Source organism: Hippopotamus amphibius, chromosome 16 (assembly GCF_030028045.1).
Source record: "Hippopotamus amphibius kiboko isolate mHipAmp2 chromosome 16, mHipAmp2.hap2, whole genome shotgun sequence".
NCBI classification, from domain to species: Eukaryota; Metazoa; Chordata; class Mammalia; order Artiodactyla; family Hippopotamidae; genus Hippopotamus; species Hippopotamus amphibius.
In genome coordinates this window covers 3,311,419-3,331,530 of record NC_080201.1, presented here as the reverse complement: position 1 = coordinate 3,331,530, position 20,112 = coordinate 3,311,419, and the positions used below count along the sequence as shown (strand labels likewise).

At 59.3% G+C, this 20,112-nt stretch overlaps 1 protein-coding gene across 4 annotated transcripts in view; it reads right to left on the bottom strand.

Annotated features, from left to right (window-relative positions):
* Positions 1-1,138: 1,138 nt before the first annotated feature.
* Positions 1,139-20,112, bottom strand: part of C16H16orf74 (chromosome 16 C16orf74 homolog) — a 43,338-nt gene continuing 24,364 nt past the window's right edge. For all 4 annotated transcript variants that reach the window (XM_057712834.1, XM_057712833.1, XM_057712836.1 and 1 more), the window contains 2 exons: positions 4,025-4,168; positions 1,139-1,672 (listed from right to left, as the gene is read on the bottom strand). In XM_057712834.1, coding sequence (XP_057568817.1) covers positions 1,614-1,672; positions 4,025-4,168 — 203 coding nt within the window. In that variant the 3' untranslated portion in view covers positions 1,139-1,613. The remainder of the gene's footprint in view (positions 1,673-4,024; positions 4,169-20,112) is intronic.

Below are 20,112 nucleotides of genomic sequence, written 5' to 3'. Positions count from 1 at the left end.
TCCAGGAGACCAAGGGGACGCTCCTGGGCCTGCGAGAAAGCCAAACCAGCCCCCCAGGGGCTGCGCAGCCTCTGGCTGGCCCTCCACCTGCTCTCCAGCTCACAGCCCTCTTCCCGTTGCCATGAGCACGAAAAGCCTGGGATGAAGCGACGGTTAGCCACGGCAGGTTTCTGAGTGGGCTGGCGGCCCCTGAGCTGCGCCCAGGAGATGTGGGGGCTCCCCCAGTCTGTGGACCGAGCCAGCCCTCAGGGCGAGCAGCCAGCCCCAGCCCGGAGACCCAGCCTCCCCTGGGTTCCGGAGGGAACAGGACTGGGGTGTCAGTGTCCCCTCCAGGCAGATATGAGGGGCGCTGAAAATCCAGGCAGGAAGGAGCTTTGCCTGGACGCTCAAGAAGTAACGTGCTGCGTTTCATCACCTTGGAGCCCACCACCTGGGCACTGTTTTCCCCTCCCTTTTCCTGAGCGCCCTTTGACCTCTCGCTTCTGGAAACACTACACCCATTCATTTACTGCAGAGGAACCCCCATGACTCAATATTACCATCGTGCGATGTCGTTTTGTGCTATTTTGAACCATTAAAATACTTTTTTTGAAATAACCAAAAAAAAAAAAAAAGGAGAAATATGTGCTGGGAGCAGCTTCGCGTGGATGTAAGAACACGGGGTCTGGGTTCACATTCTGACTTACTGTCTGATGACCTTGGGCAAGGGATCTAAGCCCTAAGCTGCTCCGGTGCCCCATCTGTAAAATGGGGGTAACGAAAGTGTCTACACTGGGACACCGGATTGTTACTGCCTCCCTTTAACAGACGTGTCTGTCCCTTCCTGTGCCATGTGACTGCCCAGCTCACCCAAGTGGGGTTTGGCCATGCAACTTGCCTGGTCCACGCGCAGAAGCTGAGATGCTCTTGCACGGCCAGACTTGTGCTCTGGGCGTCCGCCACGAGAACGCACTCTGGTAGCTGCTGGCCAGAACGCGGAGGCACAGGGCAGTCTGCAAATCGAGGGGCCAAGACCACCCAAAGACCCATCAGCAGCCGGCCCAGCCCCTCCGTGGTAAACGATTCCCCAAGCCTACCTCTGTACCTGGGTGTGCGCCACCTCCTCCGCACGCCCAGGAAGCAGGGTCCACGGCGCGCGTTACCTGGGATCTTTATTTACAATGCAAAACAAGAAATTACAAATCACCTTTGGGCTATCTCGATGTCTGTAAGACAACGTGTAAAAAATGGAGCCAGGCCTCTGCAAGAAGTCCTTGCGTGTGCGGACTTCCTGGGCACTGGTCTGCATGGCCCAGGGCGCTGGCAGTCTGTCCGTCCAGAAGAAAGCCTCTCCGTGGCACCCCGATGGCCGTCGCTGTGCCCTGGGGTTGGCAAGAACGTGCAGGCGCTAGAGGTCCGGTCCCCTCACGGGGGCCTGGGAAACGCTGTTCTGGACACAGGCAGGGCCGATTCCTTGGTCCTCTCGCCACGCCTCTGCAGGTCCAGTGCCGGGAGCGCTCGGTCTTCCCAGCCGGCGTTCCCAGCACATCTGTCCCAGGCCCCCCAGGACACGTGGAGGGAGGGGCGCTCAGAGCAGGGGCCGGTGCAGGCAGCCCCCAGTCCTCGTCTCCTCCTCAGGCCTCAGGGTCTATTTCTCCATCCTCCGGACACGACCCCGTCTCCTCCAGCCAGACTAGGAGACAGAGGGGCGGTCAACATCCAGGTGGGCCCCCACCACTGCCAGGCCCCCCTCCCGGGAGCTCTGGGGCCTGTGCCCCTGGGCGCCTTGTTTGCACCAATGCCCCAGCTCACTGCACAGACGGCACTGGCAAGGGGCCCCCAGGAACGCTGGGTCTCACCTGGGTCTCATGGGATTTCCCACCCTCCCTCCGCCCGTGCCCAGCGCCCAGCTCCCCCAGATCTCTGGCTGAGGTCTCTGGGACTGTACCCCCGGCCCCACCCTTGGTTCGGCCTCTTCTGAGTGCCTGCCTGGAGATGCCTTCATGCCTGAGGCTGGGTGGGAGGTCCACACGTCCACCCCCTGCCCGGTTCCAGAGGGGATGCTGAGACCCAGATTGGAGGAGACCTTCCCCAGCCAGCAGGGTGGTCCCGGCAGGGCAGGGTCCTCTCCAACCCCTCGCCGTGGGGGGAGCCCCAGGTATGCAATCACCACTCGGAGCCGGCACCCTGCAGGAGGTGCTGTCGGGGCCTGCTGGCTCTCCTCCTGCCCTGAACGTCTCTGGTGAGAAGACCAACGACACAGGCCCTGTGCGGGGTGTGACGTCAGGCCCTGGACCTTGCTTGACACGAGTCCTCACAGCCTCCCCGAGGCACGACTATCCTCTGTAGACCGGGGGCGGGGGGCAAGGCCTCACTCCCAGTCCCACACTGGTGCACGCCAGAGCCGGGATCCAGGTTCAGCGTTCTGTGACTCCAGGGCCTGTGCCCTTTCTCCTACACCTCCCTCTCTAAGTGGGGAAAAGCGGAGGGTCGGGCCTGAGGTCTGCCACCAGATAGGACAGGAGGGCCCCCTGTGTAGGTCGCTCTGTACTAACCCACCCTGGGACTCCGCGGGTGCTCATGGCCTCCAGGCTCTCACCCCACGACCTTGAGGAGTAACCATGAGGTTCCCCAGCATTCACATCGGCCCTGGCAGCAAGGAAGGTGGTTATGATCCCATCTTACAGATGAGGACACTGAGGCCCAGAGAGGGAAGGGAGCGTAATGGCACAGCCAGGGACCTGGGCCTTGGCTGCCCGCACCGAGCTCTCTGATAAGCAGACGCCCAGCTCTTCTCTCACCTTGCTGTGCACCCTTGGGTGAGTCGCTGTCCCTCTCTGGACCTCAGTTTCCCCAACTATAAACTAGAGGTAAGGGTGGTACTCACAGCCCATAGGGTTGGAGGGAGAATTAAATAAGATTTGTGAAAAGCATTTAGCCCAGCGCCTGGCACTGGAAAGAGTGACACAGGAATGTGACCCACGGCCAGCAATACTGCGCATGGCCTGGCCCCAGTCCCCGCACGGGGCCTGGCCCGAGCCCGATGGCTTCTCCCAATCACTCCCCCGGTGGGAAAGCTGACATCCAAACTGAGAACTTCTGGAAAAGCCTCCCAAGTCCCCGCACTGGCTCGCTCGCACTGATGAGCCCACATTGCCTTGTGGGCCTGCGTGCCCCGCGGGAGTGGGCAGGGCTCACGTCCCGACGGTTGGTTGGCTGAATGATGGTAGCCACTGAGGGGGCACCTAGCCTGGGGATTGAGAGCACAAGCTCCAGGTCTCACGGCCTGGGTCTGGAATCCAGCTCTGCCCTGTTCCAGCTGTACGGCCAGTGTCTCAACCTCTCTGAGCCTCAGTTTACCTGTCCGCAGAATGGGGATGATGACAACGGGACCTAACCCGGAGTCACCATGAGGCCTCAAGGGAAACATACGCTTACTGCCATCATAATCATTACTTATTACATGATCGTTACACACGACAGCAGCCTCAGCCCCAAGCGCAGGTCCGGCTCAATAAACCTGTTCACGAATAACCGTCCCACTGGCTCCAACGGTACCCACAGTGGGGCTGGTGGGGGCGTCTCCCTGTCACCATCTCCCAGGGCACCACCCCGTCTCCCTCTCACCATCTCCCCTGGGCACCATCCCGTCCCTCCCTGCAGTGAGCTGAGTCCCGAAGGCCCAGACATCAGCCCCAGCCCGGGCGCGGGGAGTTTCCAAACCTGTGCCGTCCAGCTGAGCCGCGGCGGCCGGCAAGAGGGAGCCGCCGTCCCCCGGCTGCAGGGGAAGGCCCTCCATCCGTCACCGCGGCGGCCAGCCCAGCCCCATCCATCACGCGCCCGGCTGCCGGCGGGGGCTGTCTAGCTAACTACTTAACACGCCACGTCTCGCTAAGGCTGGGGCCGCGGCCGAGGGGCCCACGGTGGAGTGGATGCAGAGCCGAGTGTGAATTTTTAATAAACCGGGGGGCAGGGGGTCTGCGAGCGGTGCCCGGCCAAGCCACCCCCCCGCTCCCAGCCCGGCACGGCGGCAGCGTGGCCTCACCTGCCCTCCGCGAGTCCCTCGGCAGGACGGCGCCCGTGGGGGTGGGCGGGGTGATGACGATGTTGGGCGGGTCCAGGTGCTTGTGGCCCAGGACGGGGGCCGCGTCGCGGCGGCTGCTGCTGCTGCTCACGCACATTTTCAAGCCTGGGGGGGAGGGGGGGGGCGCACACACGGGCACGGACACACGACAGAGAGACAAGCGTCAGTGGCCGCCTGGCATCACCAGGTGTCCCCAAGACCCAGGAGGCGGGGGCCCGCCCCACGGCCCCGTGTCACAGCAGAGGGCGCTGAGCGCCTCGATGGTGAGGGGACCCGCCCGCCGAGCTCTCTCTGCCACGTAACCTGGGGGGGGGCACACCGGAGGTACCCCAAACACGACTCTCAGTGGACGAAGGGGACCGGGCTTGGTGTGGGACCCAGGCCCGTCCAAGTGGGGCCGTGTGTGACCCCTCCCGCAACCTATTTTCCAAGATAGTTTGTGTGAGATCAGTACGGTTTTTTCCTCCGGTGCCGGACTGAATTCACCGGAAAAAACGGTCTGGGCCTGGAATTTCTTTGGGCAAAGACTTTGGATTACAAATTTGGTTTCTTTAGCAGCGATGGGCTATTCAGATTTTCTATTTCCTCTTGTGCCCATCTGGGTAAGTTGCATTTATCAAGGAATCTACTTCTTCTAAGTGGTTGAATTCTTAAGCTTATCTCTCCCATAAACTCAGTGCAGGTAATCCAACCCAGCCCGGTTTTCACCTCGGCTGACATAAAAGTACTCTCCCCAAACCCCTCCCTCATTCTTCCCGTCTGAGTCAAGGCCATCACCACGCACCAGAAACCAGAGCCTCAGCTGCAATTCTGCCTTCTTCCTCGCCCTCTAGTCCTCCGGACAACTTAACCAACCAACAAGCCCGCAGATGCCACCCCCTTAATACCTGAGACATCCTTCCTCTCCCCCTACATGTCCCTAGCGAGCCTCTCCGCCTCCTGGTTTACCCCTCAGCAGCCTACCCAACAGCAGCCAGAAACTACAGACCTAATGATACCTCATACCTGCTTGGAACACTCACTAGCTCTTGGCAACTGGCTGCAAGCAGCATTTTTCCCAAAGTGTATTCCCTGGAACACTGGCCTTCTCAGACTCCCTCAGGAAGGATGTTCCACGATCCAATGAGTTTGGGAATCCCATTCCAAACTCATTCTTTCTCTTCAAGATTTCCATGCATGTTAGAACATTAAAGGCTCTGAGAAGTCCTGCACAGAGGAAGTTGCCGTCATTGTGCTTCACCCCGGGCTTCCTGAACTTAAATAACCTTGGAGACTTTTTTTGGAGGGACACCTGTTGACATCTCACAAAACCATGAGTCATGAAATACACGTTGGGAAATGCTGGTCATAAATTAAAGTCAGCCTCTTAGCCCAGCTTTCAGGCTTCACGGTCTGGCCCCAACTCGTTTTGAAGCCTCATTCCCTGCCACCTACCCACACTTCCCAAACTGCTCACGGTCCTGCAAATGCCCTGGGCTCCCCAGCCCTTTCGTGCCTTTGCACAGGCTGTTCCTCCTGCATGGCGTGCCCTCTGTTGCTCTGCCAGGGTGATGAGCTCCTACGGACCCTTCAAAACCCAGCACAGGGACTTCCTAGGTGGCGCAGTGGTAAAGAATCCGCCTACCAATGCAGGGGACACGGGTTCGAGCCCTGCCCTGGGAAGATTCCACATGCCACGGAGCAACTAAGCCCGTGCGCCACAACTATTGAGCCTGTGCTCTAGAGCCCGTGAGCCACAACTGCTGAGCCCATGTGCCGCAACTATTGAAGCCCACGTGCCTAGGGCCCGTGCTCCACAACAAGAGAAGCCACTACAATGAGGAGCCTGCACACCACAATGAAGAGTAGCCCCCGCTCTCAGCAACTAGAGAAAGCCTGTGTACAGCAATGAAGACCCAGCACAGCCAATAAATAAATTAAATAAATAAATAAAAATTCATAAAAAAAAAAAAAACCCAGCACAGCAGGCTCCTCCGTGGGGACGATGTCCCAGGCATTCGACCCCCTCTTGCAGTCTGCAGTCTCCCAGTGCTGACCTCACTGTATTGGAGCGATTAGCTCTGTCTCCCCTGACTGTGCCCATTTGGAGGACAGCCCCGACTCGCTCATCCGTGTGTCCCTTGAACCTAGCATCCTGCCTGGGACAGAGCAAGTAGGGTGCTTTCAATTTTATATTAAAAACGACTTCAGGCACCGCTGAATTGGGTACTCAAATCTTTGTCTCTACGCCCTTTGTTTTCCTGCCCCAGACAGCCCCAGACTGGACTGCGTTAGCTCAAGTATCTGAGCCCCTAACTGACTGCAGAAACCCAAGGAGTGGGGTGGGCTTCCCTGACCCCTCACTGAGACATGTTCCTAAATGACCCCTGTAGGGTCAGTGTGGTGGTTCTCAAGTCTGTCCCCAACAGGTGGACTCTAATTCCCTTCCCCTCCAGTGCGGGACGGACCTAGGATGTATTCTAATGCCTAGAACGAGACGGAAGGGATGGCGTGTGGCTTCCAGGAGAGGTCATGAGAGACTTCCTTCTCGCTCTCACTCTGGGGAAGCCGGCTGCCACGTGAGGACGTGCAAGCAGCCTGAGGGAAAGCCCAGGTGGAGAGTCAACGGCCGTGGGAGAGAGCAAGCCAGGAAGTGGGTCCTCCAGCCCCGGCCAGCCTGCACACGAGCCCACAGGCCCAGCCCACAGCTTGACTGCAACCTCACCAGACCCTCCATGACAGACCTCCCCGCTAAATCATCCCTGAATCCCCAACCCACAGAAACTGTGAGATAATAAATATTTAAGCCACTAAGTTTGGGGGTAATTTGTTACATGGCAGTAGATAACGGATTCCGTCAGCACAGCTTGCCTGTCCTTGAAACCCCGTTCCTGTTTTCCCCCTAGGGAGTCCCTGTGGCCCCTGAACCTGCCAGGCTGGTTAGTTTTGTACAAAGAGGCCCTGTTTCCGCCATCGGATTACGAGCCCCTCAGGAGCAGCCACCAAGGCCTCTGCCAACCTGCTTTAAAGCCTTAGAGGAGTCTCTCCCTGCCATCTGACGCGGACGCCCAGGATGTAAAACAGATAAAAAGAAGCCACTTGGAGGAAGCCCTCCTGTTATCACTGCAGCAGCTGGCATGTAGGCATCACGTGCCATATGCCAGACAGCTCCTCCTTCAGTCTCCACGGCCACCTCATGAGGTGCAAATTCAGACGTAGAGACGGAGGACCAAAGAGGGTGGGAGCTTGCAGGGCGGGAAACAGCTGGTGCACAGCGGAGGCAGGATCTGAACCCAAACCCGAGTCTGTCTGACGCCAAAAGCTGCTGCTTCTTGTAACCACGATCTGCTCACAGAGCCAGGAACCTGTGTGAAAAGGGCCTGAGAGTAAATGTTGTCCTCTAGGGGCTATGCAGTCTCTGTTGCAACTTCCGTTGGTTGCCATTGAGCACAGCCACAGACAGTGTGTATATGAGTGGGTGGGGCTATGTGCCGATAAAACTTTATTTACAAAAACAGGAGGGGCAGCCAGCTTTGGCCCGAGGGCTGTGGTTTGCCAGTCCCAGCTCTGTAGCACCAGGGGTTGGGGAGTTTGGGTCAGGGGTGTGCCTGACGTCCCAACAGGCAACAATGGAACCTCAAAAGCCCAAGGCTCTTTAATGCCAAAACCAACATCCAAATCCCAAACCTGGCTGCTGCTGGAGCGGGACGGGTGGCGGGTGTGAGGAAGTGCACGGAATGAAGGAATTCAGGGGAAGCACCTGTCCCGCAGGCCGGGGCCAGGAGGGTGCTCGGTCCCCACCCGCCTCCTCTAGGATCACCCACAAAGGCGTCTCCGGGAGCACCGGGCCACAGCAGCGAGCTCTGATTATTGTGATCTGTAAGTGAAGGGGGCCTCCCTGCTCAGTCTCCAAGGCCCCTTCCTCCGCGAACGTTCCAAAGTTCTAAAATAAAATGCTAATGGAAAAAAAGGCACACTCCTCCCAGGGCCCGCATTTGCATTTTAACATGTTCTGGGAGCCCAGTGACAAAGCCCACATTCTTAATCAGGAAGCATCAGGTCACTCGGTGGGCCCTGGAGAGATGCTGGAGGCAGAGAGAGAGGGGGGGGAGCAGGGAAGAGAGGAGGGGGGGAAGGGAGGGGGGATGGGGGAGGGGGGAAGGAGGGAGGCGGGAAGGGAAGAGGGGGGAGGGGAAGGGAGGGGGGAGGGGAGGAGCGAGAGAGGAGGAGATGGGTGAGGAGAGAGGAAGGAGGGAGGGGGGAGGAGGAGGGGGAAAGCGGGGAGAAGGAGGGAGGGGGAAGAGAGGGCAGAGAAGGAGGAGGCCCCTCCCAACCCTCAGGGCCGCCCAGCCTCACAGCAGAGGTGGCTGAGCACCAGGGAGCAGCTCTCGGGAAATAAAGCCGACTTTGGGGATTAAAAACAAACGCCAACCCAGCCCCAGACAAAGAGGCTCATTTGTGCTAAAATCAGAATGGTTATTTGTTAATTATATGCCCGTCTCAGGCCATTAAGAGCCCGTTTCCTGAGGGGAAGGACTTGGCAGGGATTTCAGGGGGCCAGGCCCCAGAGGGGAGGAAGCAGAGAGCGAACCCCTGGGCCCCAGAGCCACCGAAGATTTCTGATTTGGGGATGCGAGGGGCAGCTTGCGCTGGAAGCCTTCCTCGACCAGGCCCTGCTCTGGGGCACACGGGTTCTCAGTGCTGGAGATGGAGCAGGCCGGGCCAGACCTCCCAGGCCTCCTGGCGCCGGCCTTCCGGCTCCCGCGGGTGAAGCACGGAGGCTCTGTTGAGGGGAGGTCAGGCAGGCTTCCTCTGAAATCTAGTTCTGCCCTTGCCCCGCTCCAGGGCAGTGGCCTGCCATCCTGGCTGCCCGCTGCAGACACCTGGGAAGCTTAAAAAATATCCCCAGACAGGGGCCTGGGGGTGGCGGGTGGAACTACGAAGTTCCAGCGTGAGTCTGACAGCAGGGCTGGGACCCCCGAGCCAGGGCACCGGGAACACGCGGCTTTCCTCTCTGAGCCTCAGTATCCGCGGCTGGAAAAACGGAACTCTGATATCAACCTTGTAGGAATGAAATACCGGGTGTGGGCCATGTGGGCCATGGGGCTCCTGCGGGCTGGGGCCTGGGGATAAATACTGGGGGAGGGGAGCACTGCTGCCTCCCACCGAGACCCCCCCACCCCCACCCCAGGCTCTGGGCTGAGTTTGCATTAATCCTCACACCATCCCTCGGATTGGACACTAGGGTCATGGCCATTCTCCAGCGAGAAAACCATGGCTTGGGAAAGGGAGGTAATGTGTCTGAGGACACGCAGAGGCTGGGTGGCTCCAGGCCTGAGCATCCACATCACTCCTTGTGGTATCAGCCACCACGTCCCATCCTTCAGAAGCCCTGAGCCAGGCCTAGCCTCGGCTCAGGGTGCCCCAGGCACGGGGCACGGGGCACCAGTCCGGCCCCAGGCCACCCGGAGGCCAGCCCCAGGGGGTTGGAGCCTAGAGACGGCATCGTGGCTTATGGGCGCCCTCTACTGGTTACTTTAAAAATGGCGCTCCATCAGCGTGGTGCCAGCTCGCACACCCTGCCTGGGACCACGTCCCTGGGACCACATCCACTCTTCCCCAAGCCACCGTCACACACAGTGGCCCTGCCGGGCCCACAGTGCAGGGGGAGGCCAGACTGTACACCTGGGCTTCGGTCCACCTGGCAGTGCCTCCACCCCGGACCCCGTCTCTTCACCTGCAAAAATGGGGGTAGTTCACGGTCCCCACCTCCAGGCGGCGCAGAGGGGGTTAGAGCCACACTGAAGCCCTCGCTCCAGCCAAGGGGTCTGCCTGTTCGTGCATCTTGCAGGTGCGGAAACCACAGGGCCGGCCTTGCAGCGCACGCTCGATAAACACAAGCTGTTATGAACAGCACGAGACTCTAACTGGAGCACTTGTTCACTGATTCAGCCAATTCTGAGCACCAGCCGCCCTCGGAGTGCAGATCAGGGACCTTGTCTCCTCCCTGCAGTCACATAGCTGTTTGTGGAGTGACTCTGACAAGATGTTCCTGGTTCCAACTCAACACTCAAAGGAGACCCTTTTCCTCCAGCTGGGGGCTGGAAAGGCCACGGGCTCGGGAAGGAGGAAAAACCGAATCTGACTCTCTGTCCTCCTGCTTCCCCGCTGTGACTCCCTGCCCGGTCTGCTCACCTGCAGAGCCAGGGATAAGCCCCCAGCACGGAGCCAGGCTCAGGGGAGATGCACCTATTATGCACCTACTGTGTGCTGGGGACATGGCAGTCTCAACAGATGTTTTTCTGCCCCTCCCCATACGATGCCTTCCTCCACCCCTCACTCCAGGCCCCAGCAGCACACTGGGACCCCCGAGTTCGGAGAAGGTTGGAAAAAATAACAGGGAGGGTCCCCTCTGGTCCAAGCCATTGTCGGGAGGGGCCCACGTGGCTGAGCTGTGGCCACGGTGCTCACGGGAGGCGGGGGCTGTATGAGCACGTCGCAGGGATTCATTATTTGGTCCTCCCAACGAGGCCCATTTTCCAGATGGACACACTGAGGCACAGAGAAGTCACAGGGGATCTGACGCTGAGCCTGTCCTCCTGGGGGCCAGGGAACAGAGAAATACCTTCCAGAGCCTGGTCGGTGAGAGGAGGAAGAAGGAGCAGACGACGGGAGGGAGCAGCAGGACTGGGGCAGACGCTGGGAGTCGGAAAAGCCTTTCCAGAGGGGGCTGTGCTGAGAGCGAGAGCGCGAGCGCGCGGCCTCGGAGATGGCAGGGAGGACTCTTGGGTCAGCCGTGGCACACACAAAGGCCCTGGGGCCAGGTGGAGGCTGGGGCTGGCACTAATTCCTCAGAGACAACCGGGTGTCTGGAATTAGTGCAGGTCTTTCAAAAAAGCAAATGGACAAATGCCTCCGAGGGTTCCAGATGCACTTAATCTTTTTTTTTTTAAATTCCAATTAAGGGGAAAGCCTTGCATTATTACAAATGAGGCCAGGATGGGTGGGGGTTTTACCTCTTCTCAGCAGCCCGGGCCCAGTGGAGATGGCAGTGGATGTTTTAAATCTCTTTTTAATTAAGGAAAAAGCCCCAGCTTGCGTCAGGGATGAGCTGCTGGAAAGAAAGCCCGGGAGGAGGGACCAGAGAGAAAGAGGCTTTGGCACCGCAAACGGGGGAGTGTGTTCACCTCCCAGACTGGGCAGCAACCGCCTTCCTGCCTCTGCAGGACTCAGCAGTCCCTCCCTCCTGGCCTGCCCTGCCCTGCCCGGTCCTGGTGGGCAGGACTTACTCCCCCCAGCACCGCCCCTCGGGGAGGCTTCTCAGGGTCTTGGCCATGCAGGGTGAGGGCTCAGACAGCAGGGCCAGGCCTAGCTCCGTCACCTCTCCCCTGTGTGATGGGCAAGCGGTCCCGCCCTGTGACCCTCAGTCTACTCGCCTCTAAACTGGACTCAAGAGTAGGCCCGCCCTCAGAGGACGGAGAACTGAACTCAAAGAAAATCTCCAAAGCCCTCGACGCCTGCCTGGGCCACAGGAAGAGCGCGATGTGTGTAGCTATGGGTCCTCAGCCTTGGCACTGCTGACGTTTGGGGCCAGGTTATTCCTTGCGGTGGGGCTGTCCTGTGCGTTGGAGGGGGCTGAGCAGCATCCTGGCCTCTAGATGCTGTGGCTCCCGCAATTGTGACAACAAAACGTGTCTCCGGACATTGCCAGCTGTCCCCTGGGGGTAGGGGTGCCAGCTAAGATTCAGGACAATATTTTAGTGTAAGTATGTCCCATGCCATATGTGGGACATACTTATCCCAGACAATTAGTCCTTGTTCATCTGAAATTCAAATGTAACGGGGCAGCCCATTTTATGTTTTTCTCCTCCTAAATCTGGCAACTCTACCTGGTGGGGGGCAAGATCCCCCAGAGCTGAGAACCATGGCCAGAGCCGTTACGAACTACCTGGGCATTTCCGAGCAGGCGCCAGGGAGCAGGTGGTTTCCTCTGTCCCAGGTGGCTCCGCTGCATGTCTGCGTGGCTGCAGCCACGGCAAGTGACTTGAGGATGGCCTGAGCCAGAGGGACTGCCCTCCCCAGTCTGCCCTGAGCCAGCTGTGTGGGCTGAGTACGCTTCTTAACCTCTCTGAGCTTGTGTTTCCCCAGCTACAAAGATGCTACCTGTGGTCGGCCCCTTGCCGGAATAAAGATTTGAACTTTCGCTCTAGATCCTAACCCACAACCTGCAGGGCTCTCGTAAGGACACGTGCGGTTAGGTGGAAGGTGTCTGGGCAGCCTGGCCAATGGCAGGTGCTTAGCGGGGCCACGTCGTTACTGCTGCTATTCATAGAATATTGTGGTTATTACTGTGCAATTAGAAGACTCCAGTTAGTCCCAGAGGAAGGGGTGACTAGTGCTATCCAGAGCAAACTGGAGAGCACGTGGGGAGCCTGGGCCCAGAGGACAGGGACCTATCCCCCAGCTGCGGGCAGCGGAGGCCTGAGCGGGGTGCAGATGGGCAGCCAGACAACAGAGCTGCCCAAAGACGGGGAGGCAACAGCAGCTGCCTCCAAGCAGGTGGCTGGGAGAGGCGTGAGAGCAGGCTGACTTTCTACGACATGTTCTCTTGCACGTTTGACATCCTGCACCATGCGGATGTTTCACAGATTTAAAAATAAAAATAATTAAAAAGAGAAATAAAACATTTCCTGAGGAGGGGTTGACAGAACCAGATTTAGGAGGTGGAATGGGGAAAAGGGGGAGGTGGGGCATTCCTGCTGGAGAGGTCCGCTCCAGGCGAGGAGGTGAGACAGCAGACGGACGGCGAGGGGGCTGGGGCAGAACTCGGAGCCCAGGCCTGGAGAGGCAGGAGCGGGGATGGGAGCGCCACCAGCAACGCTTCTCCCTTGAGCCACTCAGGAGCCCGGAGTCCACACCACAGAGTCCTGGGAAACGGGGTTGAGCTGGCTTCCCCGGGCCAGAGACACGGGCAGCTGGAAGAGACTCCAGCCCATCCGAGCCCTGCTCTCACCTCACTCTTCCCTTGGAGACAGCCACCATACTGTTTCGTCGCATCTCCTTTCAGAATATTCTCTGTCTGCACGTGCGAGTGCGTTCACAGGCACATTCCTTTCTTCTTCCGACACAGGTGGTGGCATCAGATCAGTGTTTTGCACCTTGTTCTTTTCACGTCGCCACCCGCGTTGGAAATGGCTCCCCACCCACTGGGAGCGGCGGGTCCTCCTTCGCGGCTGTCGCGCAGCCCCTGCGTGCCTCGCCCTCCTCACCCACAGGCAGGAAGCCCGTGGCTGGGCCACGGAGCAAGCCTCCAGGAGCTGCAGCTGGCGGTGGCGGGCGGCTGCGACCGGGGGGCTCTGGCTCAGAGGACAGGTATCCTGAGGGGCAGGCCCTTCCGGTCCCACAGCACCTGGTCCGAGCCTTCCGTCCACGTGGCCCAGACCGCCCCCCCCCCACCCCCAGGGCCAGGCTGGTCCGCTGCGGCCCGGCGTGCTGCCCGCTGCCGGCCCAGAGCTCCGCCCTCCCAGGACCTCCCCTCAGTCCCAGAGGGCTGTTCACCAAGCCGGCGGGGGGGCGGCAAGCAAGGTGCCTAAGTCACACACTTTAGGGAGGCCCCTGCTCTCAGGGCCAGCCCCCCCAGCAGATGGCCAGGTAAAAGGCCTGTCCCCCTCCACCCGGGACAGCTCTGTAGGGCCATCTCAGCTGCCGAGCTCCCGTGGGACAGGCAGAAGCCTAGCTACAAACGCACGGGAGGCCGACCCCGCCGCTGGCCCGCCCAGCTGCCCACCGTGGGCACCGATGCCACACGCGCTCCCCAGGCCACAGGTCTGTCCTGCCACCTGGGACAGACGGAGGACAGCTATCCGTTTGTGTGCTGGACTCCTGGGCAAGTCAGGGACCCCTGGGCAAGTCAGGGACCCCTGAAGGTGGACACCAGGATCCCCCACTATGGCTTTGGCCACAGAGGGCCTGGCCCATGGTCATAAATAAAACTTCAAAGACATTCTGAAAGGGAAAAACCAGTGTGGGCTCATCTCAGCAACAGCAACGGCCCCCAGAGGCCACTCCTGCGCACACCCCGCACCCCAGGCCCTGCTCCCAGCTCCCGGCACGCCTCCTTCCATCCCAGCAACAGCCCCGCCCTGGGCAGCGTCTAACGGAGCCCGTTTTACAATGGAAAACAAAAAGCACTGGTTCAGGGAGTTGAAGACCCTCAGCCAGGTCGCGCGAGACGTGCACCGGTCGACCTGTCTCAGCTTCACACTCACCTGCCTCGGGCCCCACGAGGCCTGCGAGGCAGAGGCAGAAGGATGGCGGGTGGCGGGGAGGGATGGTCGGAGGAGGACGTGGGGCCGCTCCATCCTGGCCCAGAATCACGTCTACCCCGCACCGTGAGGCTGAGGAACCACAGCCCACGAGGGCCCGGGTAACCAGCTGGGTCAGCCCCCCGGGCCAGCAGCTGACCGTGGGTGAGCCCGGCCCTCACCTGGGCATCCTCGGCAGCACAAGGTCCCCGTCCACCGAGCGCGGCCGGAACCAGGCAGCGCGTCCAGCACTGCTGCCCCCTCCTCGGGGTCCCGTCCCCTCCTTCCTGTCCTCGTCGGGAGGCTCGCTCTCCATCCTTCCTTCACTCCACAAGCACTTCTGGAGCCCTACGCCCATGCCAGGCCCGGAGGGAGCTGCAGGCACGGAGCTGGGCAGGGGGACTCGCATCCAGGGTGCCCGGTCAGGCTCCCGAGGCACGCGGGGCCCCAGCGCAGTCTCATCTTAGCTGTGAGACCTGGGGTGGGGAGCTTTAGCACCTGATGCCTCCGTTTCCCTACCTGTACCCTGGGGATCACGAGACGTCTCCTCAAAGCCTTGCTCAGCAGATGGCAGGAGACAGGGGAGGGCAGGCGTGGACCCCCTCCTGGGTGAGGGCGTGAGACGGCACAGCCGCCCCTGCCGGCCAGGGCCTTGCCTGGGAGGGTCTCACATCTTAAAGTCAAGAGACTGTTCGTTCCACACACGTTTACGGTGTCCCTACTGTACGCCGCCCACAGCCAGGAACAGGGCTCCGAGGTGAGCAAGGCAGCGTGACTCCTGACCCCGTGGAGCCCCCAGAAGAAGGAGGCGATGAGGCTTAATCCCGTGTGGGCCCCGGTGAGGGACCACGGCTCGTCTCCCACCTGCGGTGAGACGTGGGCCTCCTTCCCTCCCTCCCTCCTTCGGGAGGACAGCAGGTGCCGGGTTTCGCTTAAGCCTGCTGCGGGGCTGAACCCTGCTGTGAGCCAGGAGGACCGCCTGCTCCCCTGGGGAGCGTGCGGGCCAAACTAAGCCCCATCTGCTTCAGCGCTTACAACAGGCTTTGGTCGCCCGCCCCTCCTCTGAGCGGGCTGGGGGTCTCCGAGCCCCCAGAGCCCCTGTGTCCTGGGCGGAGGTCTGTGCAGAAGGTTCCACAACAAGCCCCGGATTGGAACCTGCATCCCTGAAGCCCAGTCAAGCTAGCTTGGTCCCTGTCATCTTCCGGTGTCCGTCTGCACCCCAGGCCCACCTGGAAAGCAAGGACAGGGGCCTCAGACAGTGGTTCTCTCCCCAGGCTACACAGTTCGATCACCTGGGAAACGTCATCAAAACGGAATCTCTGCCCTGGGCAGGGCGCCAGGGCTGCCCGTTCTTGCCCCGGAAGGGAGCTGGGAAAGATGCCCGGGCGGTCAGGGGTCCTAGTGCCCTGCGGCATGGGAGCGGCCTCCGCGGCCTCCTGGGTCCCCACCCTCACCGGCATCCCATTCTCCACAAAAGAGACTATGGAAAAGCACCGACGTCAGCCAAACCCCAACATCGTACAAAGCACCTGACCGGCCCTCCACAGGACGGTCAAGATCACAAACACAAGGAACTTCTAAGAAACTGTCGCAGCCCAGAGGGGCCTCAGGAAACATGACAACTAAACGTCAGGTGGGTCCCGATCACATCCGGGGACAGAACGGGGACGTTCGGTGAAAACAAGGAAATCAGAATAAAGTATGGACTTTAGTTAAAATAATGTACCTGTACTGAGTCACTGGCCGTAATGAATGGGCCACGCTAATGTAGGACATCAACTCTAGGGAAAGCTGGTCGCGGGGTATATGGGAACCATATAATTTTTCTATAAATCTAAAACTGTTCTAAAAAATAGTCTATTGTAACAAATGAACCAACCAGCAAGCCAGGACAAGGTCCCCATCTCCTGGCCCTTTCCTGCCTGGCCCCAGAGGGACAGTCCTCTGGGACCAGCCCAGTTCTCAGGATCCCGTCTCCACGGTGATGCTGAAGTTGGCTGGGGCTGGAGCGCGCATCCTCTGGGGAATCCCAGAGACCATGCCAGGCCCCGAGGTGGCCCCACCTGGGAAAGGCCACACCTCCAGTTTAACTTTGCCCTGCCGAGGTCCCCACACTTCTGAAGCTGCCTCCAGAGCAGGAAGGTGCAAAGGGCCAGGAAACCCTGGGCACCCTCTCTAGTGCTCATCTCAGATTATTCTTGAAACACAGCTCAGGAGCTGTTTCCACTCATCACCCCATTTTACAGATGGGGAAACAGAGGCTTGGGCATGTGAAGTGATTTGCACAAGGTTGTAGCTGTTCGGGCAGAACTGAGATTTGAACTCGGATCTCTGATTCCAGAGCTACCTCACCAGTGGCTCTACACCCTGAGCAGACCCTGGAATCCCCCAGAGGGCTTGTGGAAACACCCGAGAGTTTCTGACTCAGCAGGTCTGAGTGGGTCCCGAGAATTCTCACCTCTGCCCGGCCCCCAGGTGATGCTGGGGCTGCAGGTCGGGGACCTCCGCTGAGAACCACACGGCCCCACCTGCGGCTGACCGTGACAGAACGTGCTCACCAACCAGGGAAACCACTCCCCACTCCCCGCTGTCCGCGGAGCCAAGCCCGTCCTGACCGGCCCTGGGGCCTTGAGCCCCGGTCCCTGGGCCTCGGTCTACCCATCTGTAAGATCACCTACGCTGTCCAGGTGCCGTCAGGATGAGGTGAGCAAACTGGGGGAAGACACTTTGGGTGCAGGGCCGAGATCACAGGGACACCAGCCCTTACACGAGAAAGTGTGACAGACGTGCTCTCTGGATAGTGGACCATCCCTACCGGTCACGGCTGCTATGGCCAGGCCCTCGAGCACAAGGACCCCACTCAAAGTGTGCCGCTGTGCCCACTCTCCTTTGGAACCAGAAACAAAAGGACTTCAGCACAGCTGTGCTGCTCTCTCCAAGGTCACACGCTCATGAACGCCCACCTTGCGCTGAGTCTTTATTGCCAGACAGGCAATGCGCACGTTCTAAAAATAAGACAGAGAGCTGTGTTCTTGTCCCACACGCAGGAGGCTCAGAGGTGAAGGGACTTGTGGTGGGTGGAGTAGCGTTCCCCCCAAATGCACATCTACCCTGAACTGCAAAATGTGACCTTATTTGGAAATAAGGTCTTTGCAGTTGTAATTAGTTAAGGATCTTGTGATGTAATCATCCTGGATTTAAGACTGGCTTTAAGTCCAAAGATTGGTGTCTTCATAAGGCAAAGGACAGAGCAATGTCCTTCTAAGAGAAAGGACACGGGAACACAGGGGAGGAGGCCGCGTGAAGACAGGGGCAGAGACTGGAGGGAGGTGGCCACAAGCCAGGGATCCCTGGAGCCTCCAGGAGCTGGAAGAGGCAGGAGGGATCCTCCTTTTGAGCCCCCAGAAGGAGCACGGCCCTGCTGACACTCTGATTTTAGACTTCTGGCCTCCAGAACTGTGAGAAAATAGATTTCCGTGGTTTTAAGCCCCCCTGGTTTGTGGTAATGTGTTACAGTGGCCGCAGGAAACTCAGACACCCTCTCACGGGGTTAAACGTGAGGGTTTCAGAGAGCACGTGCTCAGAGCTTCTGGCTGCAGTGGCCACTTCGCGCGTTCAATTAAAACGTTTTCCTCGGAAGAGGCCATACCTGCGGTGGCTAAAGCTAGGCCTCTGGGACAGCCTGTCTGGGTTCAGATCCCACCTGGGTCCCCGCTGTGTGGTCGCAGGCATCTACACGACCTCTCTGTTTCTCAGCTTCCTCATCTGGAAACTGGGAATCCCAGAAGTACCCACTTGGTGGTGGGAGGAGGGATGGATGAGCTGACCAGCTCAGAATGCACAGAACAGGCCCTGCCCGGGCCGAGCCCCCAGGAAGAAGCCACCATTTATCCTTGTTATTTGACCAGGTTATTCTGATTTCTGGAATTTACCCCAAATAAATGATAATTTTTAAAAGTCAGAAAGCAAAGATGCTCAAAATGACGTTATCCACAAAAGCAACGTGTTGGAAACAACCCACAGACCCACTCTTGGCAGAACTGGACACAGGCATTAAAGAATTGTGAGAGGGGACGTCCCCGGTGGTGCAGTGGTTAAGAATTCACCTGCCAATGCGGGGACACGGGTTCGATGCCGCAACTACTGAGCCCACGTGCTGAAACTACTGAAGCCCACGCACCTAGAGCCCCTGCTCTGCCACCAGAGAAGCCGCCTCAATGAGAAGCCCGTGCACCACGACGAAGAGCAGCCCCCGCTCCACACCTAGAGAAAGCCCGTGCGCAGCAACTAGAGATGACCCAACACAGCCAAAGATAACTAAATAAATAATAAATCTTTAAAAGAAAAAAAAAAGGATGGTGAAAGTGATGCTGGCTAGAGAAATACAGCACTTGCACTCAATTAAAAAATAAACACGAGAAGGTGCCCACACTGCAAGTCCCGGCACCGTCAGCCAGGCGAGCCCACCCGAGGGCAGCAAGGGAAGGGACGTGGACGCCCGGGAATGGCACCGAATGGCACGGGCGCAGGGATCCAGCCCTCCGCAGGGGAGCAGGGGCCGGGGCCCCGGGGCTGCTGGGCCTGGGTCACCCTGGTTAAGCACAGGGAGGGGGGTTCTGTGCCCCGGCCCACCCCCATGCCCTGAGTCACACCCAAGCCTGTGTGGGCCTCCTCATCTCCAGAGACCAAGGCTGGGTGGGGCTGGGGGTGGGAGGGGGCGGTGGGCCGGCCCCAGGGAGCCAGCGATGAAAGATGCTCCTCGCTTGGTGCCACCGGCTCCGGCACCCCTCCCAGCACTCAGCTCCTCCAGGGCCGCTTTAAAAGCTCCCAGTCCAGGAGCACTCAGTCTGCTGCCTGGGCTTCAGTCCTGCAGGTGGGCAGATGGGTGTGGGGAGGTCTCCCAGGGATTCTCAGCATCTGTAGCTCCTGGGTCTCCTCCCCTGGCCGAGCCCCCAGCCTCGGGCTGGAAGGCAAGTGGCCCCCAGAGGCTCCTCCAGGATCTCGGTTTGTCAAAGATGTCCTGACACCAGAGCCACATGTGGAAGCAGCCCAGTGTCCGTCAAGGGATAAACGGATAAACTGAACGTGGTCTACACACAATGGGGTGTTATGCAGCCACGAAAAGGAAGGATATTCTGACACGCCTGCTACAACATGGACGGAGCTTCACCATCACGCTGAGTGAAGTAAGCCAGACACAAAGGGACAGAGGCCGTATGATTCCATCTATGGGAGGCGCCCAGAGTGGGCAAATCCAGAGAGACGGAAAGTAGGTGGTGGGTGTCAGGGCTGCGGGGAGGGGAAGGGGGAGTTAGTGTTCAATGGGGACAGAGTTTCAGCTGGAGAAGATGGAAAAGTTCTGGAGACAGATGGTGGGGACGGCTGCACAACCACGTGAGGGTACGCAACGCCACTGAACTGTACGCTTAGAAGCAGTTAAAATGCTACGTCTTATGTTACGTATATTTTACCACAATTGAAAACCAACACAAAAAGCTTGTCCTGAATGCCTACTCTGTGCCCAGTACTGGGGAGATCCCCAGAGCAAAATCTAAGGGAAAAGGGTCCTTGAGCTCTGAGGGTTTGGTCTCTGGACCCAACCACGGGACCCGACCCCTCCCGGACGCCCGCTCAACAAACGCCTTCCCCCACTCCTCCCGGGGGACCACGGGTCCCCACTGGCCTGCAGTCTTGGAGGAGCTGTCCCTCAAGATGCCCCGCCCCCACCGAGGGCCAGCCAGAGGCTCTCCTGGAGCTCACCCATCC